The sequence below is a fragment of the Leuciscus leuciscus genome (assembly GCF_965113295.1).
Source record: "Leuciscus leuciscus genome assembly, chromosome: 18".
Classification (NCBI taxonomy): domain Eukaryota; kingdom Metazoa; phylum Chordata; class Actinopteri; order Cypriniformes; family Leuciscidae; genus Leuciscus; species Leuciscus leuciscus.
The window spans coordinates 19,078,283-19,096,144 of NC_138742.1; the positions used below are offsets into that span (position 1 = coordinate 19,078,283).

Here is a 17,862-nt window from a genome sequence, read left to right on the forward strand (position 1 = left end):
CAAGCCTGCAACCTTAGCCGAAAAAAGCGTAATGCCTGTTAACACTGCGGTATGCAGAGAAGGTGACAAGAAGCTGGATGGATGTCAATGGAGAAGAGGTCTCACTATACTGAATAAACCGCTTTTATGAGGAAATAGCTTATCAATGAATAGCTTATTAATGAATCGACAGTCCATCAGCTAATCTTAAACATGTTTGCTTTCAAACATTCCTTTTGGATTGATCTATTTCTAGTTTACACCCCCCAAAAAATGTGTTTACACCACAACTACGTACTAAAAACAGACGACAGTGTTGTCAAAAAGATTCCCGTTCACACGGATCTGTGAAAATGACTAAAAAGGCTGTATTATGCATGCCAGACCAGCAGTTGGCGATTTCACTTTGGCAATAAACACTCCACAAAAACATAATACGCATACATGAACATATAATACGCATGTGCATGATGTTACCGTTTTCACAAATTCATGTTTTTATTGTTTACATGGAGATGGTCAAGGCATCGTTTTCAAAATCGTGCACTTTGAAACCCATTTTCAAAACCTTGTGTTTTCAGACCCCTAAAACACTGTTGTTGTGTAAATGAATGGCCAAAACGCACAAAAAGTTTTCAGCTTTTAGTTGAAAATGGTGTTCTGTAAGCATACCCTTATAAGAGAAGTCACTGACAATTGCACTTCTCATTCATTTCTATATATCCACAAACAGTGACTGACTATCATACAACTTTGAAATAATTTAATGACGTCAAGGCTGTACTGTGATTGGTTACCAAAGCACACGTGACCCAAGTTAGCTGTTACGCATTCTCCAATGGTAGTGCCACTGACCCTCTTATCTCCAAATAATAAGACCATCTCTGTTAGAAACATCCAGACAAGTGTGTTGAGGCAAGTTGGAGCAAAACTCTGCAGGACAGTGGCCCTCCAGGGCTGAGTTTGGATATCCCTGGACTAGAGGAACAGTTAAAACGTAATGTAACAAACTTTAAAGTCTTACAACCACTAAGGGGAGGAGGATTTATGAATGATTTCTATATATGATTTCTATAATGAAATTACCTTAATAGAAATATGCTAAGATACTATGTTTTTTTAAGTGTACCTAAAAATTTCTGTTAATTTCTAAATGTCAAACTTTTTAGTTTGACCGCTTAGTTCTATTTGATTGTTAAGGTGATGTTTTAAATGCATTGCTGCTCTTCTGTTTAATGATTTCGTCTCGTGCTTATCCCTGGAGGCGGTAATTACTGCCTTGCATGCAGACGTGATAACCTTCGCTTGCTTGGCGATCATTTGCATAATCATTAGAAAAATTAACGTGCACTTTTTTTCCATTTGCACCACAGGCTGATATGCAAGTGGCTGCTTTATCATCTGGTAATTAATGAGAAGTGTAATGAGTTGTGTGTGCTCCCAATAAACACCGTCTTTTATGGCTCTCTGTAGTTTTTGGATTTAAGGGATGTGCCTCTTCGCCCCCCATTCAATTTGACCTGACACCAATTCTACTAAATAACACAAAGTCCCCAGAAACAGAACTGGTAAACCCTTTAACTCAGGCACCATGAAGAGAGATACTTAAGGGCTGATTCACAGAAAGTCATATCTAGAAACTGCAGCCTGTGCAACAATCGTTTAAAGAAAAGAATGAAAGCAAACATGACTGAATGCAGATTAGCAAAGCGCCATCAATCCTCAAAGCGCCATCAGTTTACAGTGTAATTGTTACATGGATGTCAATCCATGTCCGAGCGCTGGGCAATTAACTGCCTAATCCAGTCATTTCTTTGAGCAGGTTGGGTGAAGGGGGGCTTCGTCCTTCACAGTCTCCATTATTTCAGCCCCTCACTGTGCTGTCAAACATCTAAGGTGACGCCCCAATCAGAGATATTATAGCGGTGTATTAAGGCAGAATCCACTTGTTTGAATCAAAGTGCAAATGTAAAAAGAGAAAATTATTGTGCATGGATTTCCAATTATATTCACTTTGGTCTTTCCCTCTATTTGCTGAAAGGTTAGTCTCAGATCTCCTCAAATACATAACCCAGAGGGAACTATAGATGCCTAACAATGGCCTGTAGGGATTCCCTTCTAATTTGACATATAAGAAAGGGCCTGACTTCCTGTGGAGTGCTCTTCCAACAGAGAAATGATACGGTCACAGGAGATGGATGGCCTCTCAATACACTCACTCAGCCAGCGACCACTGGTTCCCCTTCACAGCCCCTACACCCTACTGAGTTTACAACGTTAATTATAAACTTGTTAATAGCTATCTAGAGAACATGCTCACATTAATATGCTTTGAATTTCACACCACCCACTCGCACACCAACACACCTGCACACACAGACTGTTTGGCGAAAGGTTGGTTTTCTGGAAACAGTGACTTACATATGCAGGCAGAGAGAAGAAAGGGCCATAGTATCTATACACTGCGTGTAATTTACGTTGTAAAAGAAAAGTAAAAGAAAAAGAAGTAGTGCAACATGTAGTGCTGATGTACTTTGTGAGACCCGAGTTTGAGTCCTGGCTTGTGGACCTTTCCCGATCCCATCCCCACTCTCTCTCTCCCACCTCACTTCCTGTATAGATACTGTCCTATCGTAATAAAACGCCAAAAAGAAATCTTTAAAAAATATTTATAATAAAAATAATAATTTTATACACTAAATGATATATATATATATATATATATATATATATATACACACTTATGATATATTGCTTGTTTGTTTCGAAGACACACGTAATGAATTTGTAATGTTCTTGTAACACAAATAAAGTACACTTTAATATCACTAATCAAGCATGTAATTAGTCCCTACACAGGCATATACTTAAAGTATACCAAGTATACTTGAAGTTGGTCCAATTTAGTACAAAAAAGTACACTAAATACACTTAAAGTTATGCTTTACTACAATTTAATTACAACTAAAATATACTTAGTACAAAATTAGTGGTTTCAAAATAGCACACTTTAAGTTAACTAATCATTAACACACTTGAAATATACTGATAATTAGTATGGCTGCAAGTATAAACACTTGGCTTTTTTTTTTTTTCACCAGGGACGTCCCACTCCCTAGAGCTCATTTTACAACTTGTAAAATAAGCTGGGAATTTTCAAAGAGCGCCTACTTGTATCATGTGACCGATGTACCACCTGACCCAGTAGAACGTCACGCGTTGTCATCTCGAAATTACGGTAAGAACAGAGCCGTTGAAAAACTCACCTCATCACTTGCCCGAACTGAGAGAACTCACAATTTCCCTCACAATATTTCAGCAAGTATGTCGTCTATCTAGTATTTTCTGTCCTTTGCTTAGAAGAGTGAATCACTCTTTTGTTTCGGTTCATTTCCGTGAATTTAGCGAATTGTTCCGTTTGAATACGGTTACAGCGCGCGCATTCGTTTGGAACGGGTTTCAATCTATAAATCACGCGGCACTTTAGAATCCAGAGAACAAAAAGAAGAACCTCGGACGAATGGATATTTACACCTACAAACAACTGAAACAATCAGCAAAAGCGTCCTATCGTTTGCCAGCCATGAAGACGCGGCCTTCAATCACTTCATTATCTGCACGTGCGTCACGTGAACGACTGCAGGTAAAATATTTTCGGACAAAAAGAGTATCAAAAACACTAGCTATAATAGTTAATACCACGTCACAGAAGTTTTTTTTTTTTTTTTTTTTTTTTTTACTGTTTCTTATTTTTACTGTACAACTATCGTAGTACAGTATTTATTTTTCTGAGGCATTTTGATAGTAATTTAGTCATAATGAATAAATATATTCTTTTTAAAGGTTGGTCTTTGTACAAGTTTAGCTAATAAAGAATGTCTTTGTGTTTTTTTTCTGAATGTTGTAGCTGACTTTACTACAACATACTAAGTGTTAAAGTTGGAACATGGCTTATGTTTTTCCCCCCCTCTTTATGGGTAACGTCGTTATGCATGTTTAGTCAGCATGCAATTTAAATATCTTCCCAGCATTGCTGTTGATGGCGATTTGATTTGGAAGTAGCCTAAACCTTTTATTTTACCTTCGCTGTTCAAGTATTGTTTTATTTATACAATACGGTCCCATTAATTAACGTTAGTTAATGCATTTTATAACAATGCATGATACTTAGGCTGTTTATTAATGCTAGTAAAAATACAACTGTTCCGTTCATTATTAGTTCATGTAAGCTGAGATTTGTTCAATAATAGGCTAATTAACTAATGTTCAAATGGAATCTCACTGTAAAGTGTTACCTTTATTTTATTTAGGCACTAAATAACTATGCGACAGGTCTCTGCTTATAAAGAGTAATGCAAGTCCCTCAGATTAACATAAAGATTATGGAATGAGGATGTGTGTGTGTGTGTGTGTGTGTCAGCAAGAGAGGAATGAGGAGATGAACTTGTACAGAAAGCAGGCTTTATTTGTGTCTCAAGTGGTCCTGATCATTTCACTGGACTGCAGATTAGTACAGTGGTAATCCTTTTCTCCTTGCTTGCCTTTCTCATGAAAAATGTTTCTCTTAACTTGTAAAATTGTAAACGCTTCCCTCTGTTTCTGTCTCTTTTAGCGTCTAAATTGTTCACTCAAACATTGACATTTGTTGAAGAAGCAACTAATCTAGTTTATACTTAAATCTGGCATTGTGTACAGCAAATATTGTTGGCTCTCATGATAAATTGTTTGTGATGTTTCTCATTTGTAAGTCTCTTTGCATAAAAGCATCTGCTAAATGAATAAATGTAGTCAGTCAGGAGTTGGCATAATTATTTATTTATTTTTTTAACGAAAAGATAAGACAAGTTAAGAGATCCTATTAGATTCCACCGGTAGTTCTGTCTGAGGAGCTGTGTTTCTATTTTCCACCATCTAACACCACTGTGGTATCAGTATTTGAAGTACACGAAGAACAGCGATGTTAACTCTAGCTAGAGACCTAAATGCATGGACCTTGAAAAATTGGCTCCTTTACAATTCCTGAAGTGATTTTGAATTGAATTAGCTACACTCCACAAGATGCTGAAATGGAATGACATGAAGAACTCACTGACTTCACAAAGCATATGACTTCATTAGTCCAGTGGTTTTCAAACCTGTCCTGGAGCACCCCCAGCACTATAAGATGAGGGAGACATAAGCTGTGCTCAAAATCGCCGTCTATACCCTCATTCACTATTCCCTATGTTACTCCACTAATATAGGCCACTTGAAGGAGTGAATGAAAACGAGTGAGTGAATTCGAAAACTGAGTGTGCCGGAAGGGCTGCTGCTTTTGCAGTTTGTGCTTGCTGTTTAATCATCATGTGAAACTTCGCAAACTGGCAGCTGCAGTAGTAATACAAAGACTTATCTTGAACTCTGTCATGGAAACTAGCATGTATAAATCTTAATTATATCATTTAATAATCAATTTAAAAGGAATTTATACCTGTATAAGATTACGTTGTAGCCAGTGGTGGAAATGGATGATTCAGCTGCAGGCGCCATGTTCTGGCGAGACACGGGAATTCATTTGGTTCGGGACACTCTATCTTTAGCCGTTGAGAGTACATAGACATAGCCTAAGCTGTCCACCATATTGGAACGGTCAATGCCGGTCCGTGACTTCCTGCAATTTTCAAATTTTCCTGGCAAAAACAGATTGCTTCTGAGGTTATTGCTGCAAATGTTTAAAAAGTGAATGGTAATTTATTGTAAAATACTATTACAATTTAAAAAAACAGGTTTTCTTTTTATATATATTTTATAATGTAATTTATTCCTATGATGGCTGAATTTGCATCATTATTCCAGTGTCCCATGATCCTTCAGAAATAATTATAATATGCTGATTTGCAGCTCAAGAAATATTTCTGATTATTATCAATTTTTAAAACAGCTGTGCTGCTTTATATTCTTATGGACACTGAAAGCTCTAAATGACAGCATTTATTAGAATTCGAAATCTTGTTACATAAATGTCTTTAAAGGGTTAGTTCACCCAAAAATGAAAATTCTGTCAGTAATTACTCACCCTCATGTTGTTCCAACCCCGTAAGACCTTCGTTCATCTTCGGAACACAAATTAAGACATTTTTGATGAAATCTGAGTGCTGTCTCACTCCTCCATAGGCTTATGGACACTATAACTTGCTGGCCCAGAAAATTTATTAAAGACATTGTTAATATAGTCCAAGTGACTACAGTGGCTCAATCTTAAGTTTATAAAGCGACGAGAATACTTTTTGTGCGCAAAAACAAACAAAAATAACGACTTTTTTCCACTTTTCATTTCCTTCTCTCTGGGCCTCGAGTCTTTTCACGTAGTGTTTAAGCGTAGCGCGTCTGTGTTGCACGTCAGCACGTATCACACACATGACTAGCGTCGCCCAATAGTGACCCTACGTGGTGACGTGCAACACAGACGCGCTACGCTATTACACTACGTGAAAAGACTCGAGGCCCAAAGAGAAGGAAATGAAAAGTATTTTCATGAAAATGAAAATTGCGCACAAAAAGTATTCTCGTCGCTTTATAAACTTAAGATTGAGCCACTGTAGTCACTTGGACTATATTGACAATGTCTTTAATGCATTTTCTGGGCCAGCAAGTTATAGTGTCCATAAGCCTGTGGAGGAGTGATCCAGCACTCAAATTTCATCAAAAATATCTTAATTTGTGTTCTGAAGATGAACGAAGGTCTTGAGGGGTTGGAACAACATGAGGGTGAGTAATTACTGACAGAATTTTCATTTTTGGGTGAACTAACCCTTTAATGTCGCTTTTTTGGGTTAAAATCCTTATTTAAAAAAATCTTACTTACTCCAAATTTTTAATGGCAGTGTATTTCCATTGGATTAAAAAAAATTCTATTCTATTTTAATTCTACTTTCTTATTCCAATTCAGACCATAATTCTGCATAATGTTTGCTAATAAAGTCAAATTCAGAATTTAAAAGACATTTTTAGTTCAATTCAATTCTGAATGGCACACAACCCTGGTATTTATTAGGTTCAATTAAACCTTTGAAGGTGTTACAGAATCTGAGACTTCTTTTAATTAAAGACACTCTTGCTCAATATCCAGCTTCAGTCCCAGCACTCCAGAATATTTCAAAAGGTCAGTGTTTAAAAAGACATGTCACCTTGAGCGCTCTGTGGAAAAAGACAGAAAAGAAAGCTGAGGCAAGAAAGTGAAATGGGCCATTTGCACGCAATCCTGGGCACTGAAAGACGGCAAAGTGCTTTTCTACAAATCTCTTGAAGTTTTAAACAGAGATCACTGCACAGACATTTAACATTTCATTTATGCAATTTACTTGTTTAATCCTTCTGTGTGTGTGTTTCAATCCAGATCCAAACCCTACTTATCTGCCTTATATTAATATCCATATTCACACACCTAAAGGGATAGTTCACACAAAAATGAAAATTAAATAATTTACTCACCCTGGTGTTGTTCTAATGCCATATGGCCATCTTTCTTTTTCGGATCACAAAAGGACATTTAAAAAAAAAAAAAATGTCCTGAACACGCTTGTCCATATAATGGCAGTGAATACCGACCGGCATCAAGCTTTTAAAAAAGACGCAAAGTATCACAAAATGGTGCTATGAATGTTTCTTATTCCAAGGGTTCAGGGGGTATATGATATAGGGTTTGGTGAAAAACAAATCTATATTTTTTGTATTATTTAACATAAATCCTGACCTTGGCCGCTGGTCTTCTGTGCACGACCCAGAAAAAAAAAATCTGTCATCATTTACTCACCCTCATTTTGTTCCAAACCTGTTTGATCTGGCAATAAAAAAGAATATATTTTCAATATAACTGTTTTTGTCCATGTAATGGAAGTCAATGAAGTACAGTGCTGTTTTGGACCCCATTGACATTCATTAAATTCCCCTTCTAGGGACAAGGGTGCAACATGAAAGACTCTGGAATGCAGTGAATTTGGAACAACAATGATGAATTTATTGTCTTAAATTGAGACTCTAGATTCAGGAGCTGACCGGGCCAAAATAACAAACAAAACTTTCTTATTTTAAAACATCTTTCCTAAACCCTAACAAAATAAAACGAACCTAACTCCCTAACCAACCAAAGCATCTTTCTAACTTCATACAGTGATTTACTTTATGATGGGTTATTCTTTCTTTCCTCCGGCTGGCTGGCCTAGTTTCTCTTATCTCTTAAGAAATAGATTGTGGGGTTAGAGATCAGATAAGTAGAAGAGAGATATTTTTCTCTCTTTGTGGTGGGACAGTAAGATAAATGTGTGCAGGGACCCCCAGGCTAGGCATTAGAATAACCTTTTCGGTCTTGTGAGACAGTGTGTTCCTGTTGCATAAATTTCCTGTATAATCATTGCTTACTATTGTAGTGATGTGCATAATGGAGTTAAGAGATAAGGATAGATTTACTGGCTGTAAGGAGAAGTTGTGTCAGAATAGCACTTGCCTTTCGGTGTGAGTTTGTCATTTTAGTGAAACGTTTTCTGTGCCACATTACTAGACGTGTTTGGGGACCAGATGAGCATGTGTTAAAGTGGTCAGGTTTTGTCTAAATTAGTTCTCTTTCAATAATTGGGTGCACAGTGGTGTAAAGTATTTGAATTAATGTAATTAGTTACTGTTCTTAAAGGGATAGTTCACCCAAAAATGAAAATTCTGTCTTCAATTACTCACGTTTCATGTTGTTCCAATCCTGTAAGACTTTCGTTCATCTTAGGCGAACAAATCAAATGAAGGTCTTTTTGATAAAACCTGAGAGCTTTCTGTCCCTCTATTGGCAGTAACTGACTCTTCTACGCTTCAAAAAGCTCATTAAGAGATTTTAAAAACTAATCCATATGAATTGGAACGGTTAGGTCTAAAAATTATGAACTGATTGAATTTAGCCTTTTAATGTTGTGATTCTTCTTCTTCTACTTCTTCTTCTTAAAAAAAAAAGAAAAAAAAAGATGATGATGATGATGATTTTGACTGATAGCATTATTTATTTTGTCAAGATTTCGATATATAGTGATTTCGACATACTTTGTTATAACAATGTATCGTAATATTTTGTGAAGTCTTTTGGGCGTGATAATCGTGTAGTGAAAAATCTGAGAGTTAATGAGAGTGTAAAAATGCAGGGAAGTTTGTGTTTTAGGTGTTAGGGAACAGAAAATATCCTTAGCTCAGTATAAGAGCTATAGAAGGCAGTCCAAAATCACCAAGATGGAAAAACAGACGTGTGTATGTGTATACATGATGTTGTTTCCTGCCTTTGGTGGTAGTAGAGACGTTGAGCGGTGAGGCAGTAAATCGTTTGATTATTTGATTCACCAAGGGAATCCAGGAACATATTTGCTGTGGTGTTCACACACGCACACGTGCACACACATACACACACTATGATATAAACCCATCCTCTGTGTTCACACTCCTGGCTGTGTTTGCATCCCCAGGCCGCTACATCTAAATTTCTTTGTTTATTTTACCTTATGCTCTGTTTAACTAGTTCTCCCCTGACTGCTTCTGACTGCTTCTATTTACTTCATTTTTTGGTACTCTTTCACAGCCGAAAAGCAAAAAGGGAATCATTTCAATGCATGTTTATGTATTGTACCTGAGGAAGGAACCATTTAAAAATATTTTTGTATAAAATTTGGCTTAACTAAGTATGCTTTTACATCAAATATGTCTTTGATTGAGATGCTGCCTTTGCACCTTACATTATAGAAGAAATCTGATTTATTCATAATGTGTTCATGCCTTTAAGCTTGTGTCTCAGTGTTTTTGTGTTACTTTGAAGCTGTTTTGAACACACCTTGCATGTTCTCCAAGGCCCCAGCCGGCTCAACTCCCTTTCCCTGGAAACTCTTATGCAGAAGTAATCATGTTTTTGTGCCAAAGGCTAAACGCCTGAGAAATGCGGGGGCTCATGTGATCGGTGACTATCAATGGGAGCGAGAAGAGAGAGGCTGACGTGAGGCAGGAGAGGATGGTGGAGAATGGAAATAAGGAAACGGCGCTCTTTGCATGTACATTTGGTTGGACAGAACATTAGCAATAGCAGGCATGAAAAATTCAGTCTGTGGAGGGATGATGGAACAGATAAAAAAAAAGAGCTCTTTGAGCCTGGATCAATTGTGAAGTTGAGGGATTAAGGCTGATCAGCCTTCTAAATGTTATCTGGAGCTCAGGCACGGACTTGAACCCCTCTTTAAGAGAGAATAATTCCTCTGCGTCTTTTCCAGTGCAGATGCAGCCAGAAGTCTTACTAAACGGTCATGGAGCCTTTGCTGAAACCAAGAACTGTTTGTACAGAATACTTGATTCATCCAACAGTATGTTTCTGGAGGACTGTCAGCTGTGCCCAAGGCCAATCCGTCTTTTCCACTCAGTATTGTGTTGTTCAGGGTTTCCATCTTACAGTTTGACTCCCTTCCTGTTTAGCAATTATAATTCATCCTATTAATAAAGCATCTTAATGAATTGAAATATTTCCATAGGATTCCCTACAGGTTGTGTTCCCTACCGCATAAATCACTGTCATCTGTCTATCTATCTGTCTGTGTCTTTTTCCCTTGCTGAAACTCTTGTGTTTGCAGGCTTTAGACATGTGGACTCATTTTGAACTTGTCAAATAAATGCAAATAGTCCTATTGCAAACATCTTTTTCTTAATTATTTATTTTATTTTATTTTGTTACCCATTAAAAATATGTAAACTCAAAACAAGACTAATTTACATAAAGCATAATTTGCATATGCTAATAAGACTTGATTTAAAATAATATTGAATTAAGTTTATTCTTTACTCCATTGATAAATTATGCTTTAAGAAATAGAAAACCATATAAAATATATATTTATATTTATTCATTTAGCTGACGCTTTTATACAAAGCGACTTACAATTGCTATATATGTCAGAGGTCGCACGCCTCTGGAGCAACTAGGGGTTAAGTGTCTTGCTCAGGGACACATTGGTGTCTCACAGTGGATTCGAACCCGGGTCTCTCACACCAAAGGCATGTGTCTTATCCATTGCGCCACTACCACCCTGAAATATACCTATTAAGAAAATTATTACATAACTGTGCATCTTTGTTTTTGAATTCTGCTGACTCTAATTTCATTAAATGTGGTTACTGAAGTTAAATTTTGAAGCTTAAAACAAAAACAAAAAAGTTTTCTGTCTTTTTTTGGCTTTTATAAACTTTAACAGCTGTCTGTGCATTCAGTTTTGCTGTGTGCTCTGAGGATTTAAGAGCCTCTAACTGTCTGAAATTGAGAAATGTGTAGCTGTAGCTGTCTCAGGGTCTCTCATAGTTGCCACCTGACATTGTTACAGGAAAAAAAATAGCTTTTACCTTCTTCGGTAGAATACAGCATCCTTAAAATACTCGGGTCTGGGTCTGAATACAGCCTCAAGTTAGTGTGGAGAGAGTGTAGAAATTTCTCCCTGTGAGCAGACACTTCATAGAAAATCAATTTCGTAGGTTAGGACACCATTACCGTCAGGTCCAAAAGGTTTTTTTAAAACATAATGTCAGTTGAATTCACTCAATAGGGAGGAAAAAGATGTTTAGGCTTGGCATAGTTTGTGGGGTTTTTTTATTGTTTTTTTTTTATTGTGCAAAGTTCTTTTTATAGTGCTAAAAACACTGCCTTATATGCTTCTAGTTTTGTTGCCATCTGCATTCATAGCTTCAATATGCAACTCGTGTACAATATCTTAATGCAACACGTGATGTCTTGGCCTAATTATAGATAGGAGTCCTTCCAAGAACACAACATAAACATCTGTTTCTCTTCTTCTTGGCTCTCTCCCCTTTTCTCGCTCTCTTGTTTTTGCTCCCTCTGTCATTCTTCCGTACATTCAGTACTTAGTTTGTTATACTTCCTCTGTGTTTTCTAGGCAATGCAGACTGGAGCTGAGGTTTATCCCGTGGATCCACTGGACAGCATATCCCAGTGACATCATCATCTCCTACAATTCCCACGAGACTCTTCCTTCTATGTGAAATAAACTCTACAGCAAGGGAGATAGACCTTAAACAATTGGGATTTTTCCCAAGTTCCTGACATCATCTTTAGGAAATGAGACTGATGCATCTGTCTTTTCTCTCTACTTGGAGGAAAGTCTAACAAAAAGCCAAGAGAAGGATTCATTTTACTTACAAAACTGCTCCTTCTAAACCCAAAGAAGAGCCTGATGGTGTCATATGATCTGGACTGATTGTACTCAGTCGGAGTGCCTAGCGGCAGCACTTTTTGCTCCAGATGAAACTGATGTTTTTCCTGCATAATTCTTAGTCTGTTTGGAGTCGTTAACACGCTGTGTGTTGTGGCATGCTGTTGGGCTCATAATCCACAGCATTTTAATTACACAACCGATTTGCTGCCATTTAAAGATCTGCTTTCCTCTTTTTTTTTTTTTTTTTTGTCATCCCGAGAGATCCTGCTGTCTGCCACACATGCACCTAGTAAGTTTTTGCATATAATGTCTGTAACCTTTCCAGTGCTTCTCTTTCTATCCAGCATTAAGGTCATATTTATTCACACATCCCACCATAATGAAGCCTTTATTTAATGATGCTCAAGTCCAAATTAGCCAGGTTCAGTGACTATCCAGGGCCATTGGTCCCCGCAGACGCAGTGACCTTTGGAGAGGGCCAGACTGCTGCTTTGTGGCCCAACACCTTCACACACACGTCTACCCTTGAGCCTCTGGCAGTAAATAGTGAATGGTAAATGTCAACGCTCTGGCCATTGAATTATACGGTTTATTTAAATAAATGTAAGAGCAGATCAGATCGGCCCACAATCTCCACCGGCAGCTTGCCTCCATCCACACGTAAGCCTTCGGCAATCTGTGAATTTTCTCTTTGATTAGTAGGATTATATTATCCTCCCTCTGATGGCATGTCCTATCCGGTTTTGTTACTGTTTAGTTACAAAACATGACTTTTATTTGACAGACAAAAGTTTTTAAATATTAATGCTTAAGCAATTTTTATTTTTATTTTTATCCAATTAAAAAAAAAGCCAAATAAGGTATTCATTCTTTTAATGAATCTTTTTTTCTTAATGATATCCGGACAATTGTATCACCCTCACTTTATTTGACTCAAACTGAATATCAAACTGAATTTTAATATAGAAATGAAAACATACTCATCATAGAAAAGATTTATTCAAGTCATTGTATGCATGAAGTGCATTTTTGATGTATTTCAGAATAAATTAATAGATAAAAGGTGACAACAAATTATGCATGTCATTCACCAATGAAATTGAACTCATTTGATTACATTGTCTTTTATCTTGTGCTTGCTCTGTTACTGTCTCTCTTTTCCTCTTCCTCACAGCGTCAGACATGAGGGTCGCACCGACACGTTTGACAGGACCACAGAAAGGGATCCCGCTTGACGTTCCACGTGGATAAAGTAGTTTATTTCTTGTCGGAGTTACACATTCTTTCCATTACTTTTACAACTGTGCGGCTCGTGGAAGACGACGGGAAAGACTTATAAGGGCCTGATGAACCTTTTAAAAGCAGCAACAAAAATGAATAAATCATCAAGATGGAGTGAGGGCTAGTTCTTCACAAACAGCACTGAAGGAAACACTCTTCCCCCCACCTGCCGGCTCCGAGCGAGCGAGAGAGAGCTAGAACTGAGGTCTCTGGCAGACTGACAGTTGCAGCCTCTCCTGCTCTCTAGCCTGGCGTTTTGTTGATGCATTTGCCTTGATTTTCACGTTCCTCTGCCCTCCCCTCCGTGCCTGTGTCATGCTCTGTTGCCGGTGTGCCGTCCTGGAGCCATGCCCATCCCCGAGATGGCTTTGAGTACGGTGAAGTCTCTGTACTGGGAGGTGTTCCCCTCCATGGCCGCGCAGCGGGTGTACTGCACGCCCGTGCTCTGGGCCGGGCGCCTCTATGTGCTGGGGGGCTGCAGCGAGAACGGCCTCCCTTTGGACTCCGCCGAGGTGCTGGATCTGGAGAGCCAGCGCTGGTGCGAGCTGCCCCCTCTCCCCACCGCTCGGGGCGGGGCATCCGCAGTGGCCATCGGAGACCAGCTCATGGTCATGGGAGGCATGGATGCACAGCAGAGCCCACTGGCCTCTGTGGAAGTATATCATCCTGATGAGGGCAAGTGGGAGAGGAAGACGGGACTGGGGCAGGCCTCCATGGGCACCACCATGCTGGAGAAAGGTAAGAAGTGTTTGCTCCTCATTTTGACCAATTCCTTGAAAAGATTCCCAAAAAAAGAACCGCATTAAATGCTTGTTTGCGAGACTGCACTGGTTTATCCACCTCATTAGATAAACTGTACTTGTCAACTTGCATCACCAGGCAAGTTTTTTCTTATTAGAGTGCAAAAAAATGTTTTCACAATTAAAAGAATGTCTAAAAATCCTTAACTTGAAATAAAATTTTGTACGATTTTTAAGACTTGTTTTCAGAGGTTGTGCCCTTAATTATGCTTATTTTCCTTACCCAGTTGTCAAATTAGTCATGTATGAACCTTACTAAAAATTGTTAGCTTATGCCAAATTTGACAGTGGGGTAAGAAAAATAAGCACAATTACAGTAGTCTAGAAATCTAGACGCACCCTAGCGGCAGCAAAATTTATTTTGCAGCCAGTGTGGTCTAGCAACTCTCCGCTGACTTTCGAGCTGGAAAAACCAAACTCAGGTCAGGCCAATCACATCGTGTATAGAGTAGGCGGGGCGGGCTTAACATAATGACGACAGAGTTGCGACGGTTCCCTGCTACTTGAAAACGAACGAAAACAAAGAATGGCTGCTGCTGCTGGCGAACAGCGGTCTTTCGAATCGGCTGTGGCCACGACTCTGGAGGACTTGGAGTTAAAGAATGGCACTTAAGTCATTTAAAAAAAAAGGAAGATGTGTTCGGAGTTTTGCCGACTGGATACGGTAAAAGTTTAATATACCAACTACAACTAGCCTTCTTCGTTGCTCTGATTGGTTGTAGCGCTATCCTATTGCGTGCAGAGGGATTTTGAGAGACAACCGTTTATCCCGCCCCTCGGTTTGAGCCGTGCCAATGGTGAGTTGCCAGACCTAACATCTTGATGCTACAATTACAATTACAGGCATATTCTCTGAAAACAAGTCATAATATTTTATGCCGTTTTACATCTATGGCCAGTGACAATAAGCGTATCCAGGAAAAAAAGAAAAGTATTTGTTTCCTAGAAAAGTTTCCACACACATTTTCCAAGAAAAAACATTTTTACAATTTTCAGAATGTTTTAATTTCTTTAATATGATTTAGGGCTGGACGATTTTGGCTAAAATCATAATCGCAATTAATCGAACAAGTTACCTCGATTACGATTATTGAACGATTTTTTTATTTTTTTATGTCTTTTTCATGTCACTGGCAAGGCTTATACAGTAATATGTTCACGGTTATTTTTTTTAATGAAAGAGTGCATAATCCTATCTTTGTGATTCTAAAATAAGGAAACACACAGATAGCTAATAAGGCTTATTTATTGAATATTTCAAACAATTGAATGAAATGCACTGTTTGCACTGTTCATATTCGGTAATGTGATTGTGCTCCAAGTGTTGAAACAGATTGGTGGTATTACCTTTGGTCGCTGTAACAGTTTTTCTGCAGTGTTTTGACTTGAGTTTGTTCGGTGTCGTCTTTATTGAAGCCAAAATGTGTCCAAACGACGGACACTGCGTGTTTCTTTGGTACAAAAGTGGTTCTTTTGGTATGCTTTAATACATCACACCACATGTAATTTTACAGTCTGGATTAAACTGCCTCATAAAAAGTCAAAATATGTAATCTTTTAAGAGAATAATTGACCTTGACACATGGTCATGTCTGTAATGTAATTTTTTGTTTTGTTTTTCTGTATGTTTCTGCATGTTATGCCACATGACTTTGATTTGACAGACAAACGTTTTTCAAATATTAATAATACTGAAGCAGTTTTAAAAAATATTTAATGAATAAAAAGACTGCTTACAAAGTACTTAAGTACTATATCTATATCTATATATATATATATATATATATCTATATCTATATATATATATATATATATATATATCAAGACAGTTGTATTATAAACCTGAAATTTTTTGGCTTTTATGTCCCCAAAAATATCAAACTAAATTTTATTATAGAAATTTAAAACCTACTAATCATAGAAAATATTTATTCAATTTATTGTATGCATGAATTGCATTTTTATGTATTTTAGAATTTTTACAAAAATAGCATCATGTCATTGACCAAGCAAATTGATCTAATTTTAAGGATTTAATTTTCGTTCTTTTTTTTTTTTTTTATGGGAAAACAAGACAAATATATTTCTTACCCACATCACTGTCTTTTCACTACAAGTGTATTGTGCACATGCTGTTGTAGTTTCTCAGACTAAATTGTTATTGTTTGGTTCAAAAACCTCAGTGAGCAGCAGTGTGTCGAAACATCAGACTGTAATTGGGGAAAACAAAGTTTGGTTCCTCCATTCATCTTTCTGCTGCTTCCCGTCAGAGCACGATTATCTGTATAATCTCAAATGCTGTTATCTTTGGTACAATCACTACAGTTGTAATAAATGTCTCATAACCGGCGCCTCTGGAGTGCTCCGGATATACCAGCTCCAAGTGAAGGAATCAGTCATGCCATATTGTGACACAAAGACTTACACTGCAGAGAAAAGTCTCTCTCACACATTCTCCATCCTCTCCAGCTTATGTAGGTGTGTGTTCAGGTGACAGTTTATCCAGTTTGAGACCCCAAGGAAGAGTGTCTATTCACAGGGATTCGCTTCTCCTAAGACTTATTCCACCAGCTGAGCCGCATTCAGGCCGGGACAGATCAGTTCAGTTCTGTCTGTGGGTCCATGTTAAAACTATCAGCTAGACCTATTTGGATTCATCAGCAGGAGAGAGATCTTGTGTGAGAACATGTGGTTCTCTAACCAATACTTCTGTAAGTCCACAGAATTAGAAATGATCTGTCTTCTCATTTACTTAGAGCAGCAGAGCGTTTGAAATTGGCTTGTGAGGTTTGGGCGAGACGTTTGCCATTAAAAAATAATATTGAGACATATTAAATAGGCCATATCATGAATATGTTCATTAAATTTTTTTTTCTAGCTCTGCTTATAATGTTGGTCAAGGTTCCTTGCACCAAAAACTAGTGATTTACTTTTTACTTTTTTTAATGAGCATTTTCCATTCTCTTTTTGGTACTTTTTTACTTACATTGTCTGGCCTTTTTTTTAACAATGAATAATAATAAATAATTATTAGTATTATTAGGCATCACAATGTTGTTATTATTATTAATAATAATTAATACTAAATATTAATAATTATTCACCTAAAGATGAAAATGTACTTATCCTTCCGTTGTTCTAAACCTCCTCTGTGGAACACAAATAGTCTTCTGAAGTCATTTGTTAACTTTTTATGAGGAACAGACCAAATTGCATTGATTTTTTGTTTGTTTTTTTATCTTTTCCAGTCAGTGAGTTGACAATTTAAGAACTAGGTAAGGCCAGATTTGTTAACAGATCACTGAAGCGATCCAAGAACGAGTACAAATTTAGAAGACTTTGTCATTTTGTCCTCATTCACTTCAATTTTAAAAGGGGTGGCTACATTTTGTGTTCAGTAGAAGAAATTAAATTATTTACATAATAATTACAGGATTACTGTAAGGCTTGTTACTGCACCTATAAATGACCTCTGTTTTGATTGACTAACGTCTTTGCATGTAAAAGAGTAACACTGCTTAGACGAGGTAGGTTTGCTGTCATGTACAATTGATATGAATTTGTAGCCTCTTTTGTGTGTTGAAGAACATGAG

General features: G+C 37.5%; 1 protein-coding gene across 3 annotated transcripts in view; it reads left to right on the top strand.

Annotated features, from left to right (window-relative positions):
• The window catches only part of klhdc8b (kelch domain containing 8B), a 133,531-nt gene that overhangs the window by 2,379 nt on the left and 113,290 nt on the right, over positions 1-17,862 (top strand). The window contains exons 2-4 of one of the 3 annotated variants that reach the window (XM_082146341.1): positions 11,910-12,477; positions 12,596-12,741; positions 13,363-14,207. In XM_082146341.1, the coding sequence (XP_082002467.1) occupies positions 13,817-14,207 (391 nt within the window). In that variant the 5' untranslated portion in view covers positions 11,910-12,477; positions 12,596-12,741; positions 13,363-13,816. The other 2 variants (XM_082146340.1, XM_082146342.1) reach the window with 2 other exon arrangements.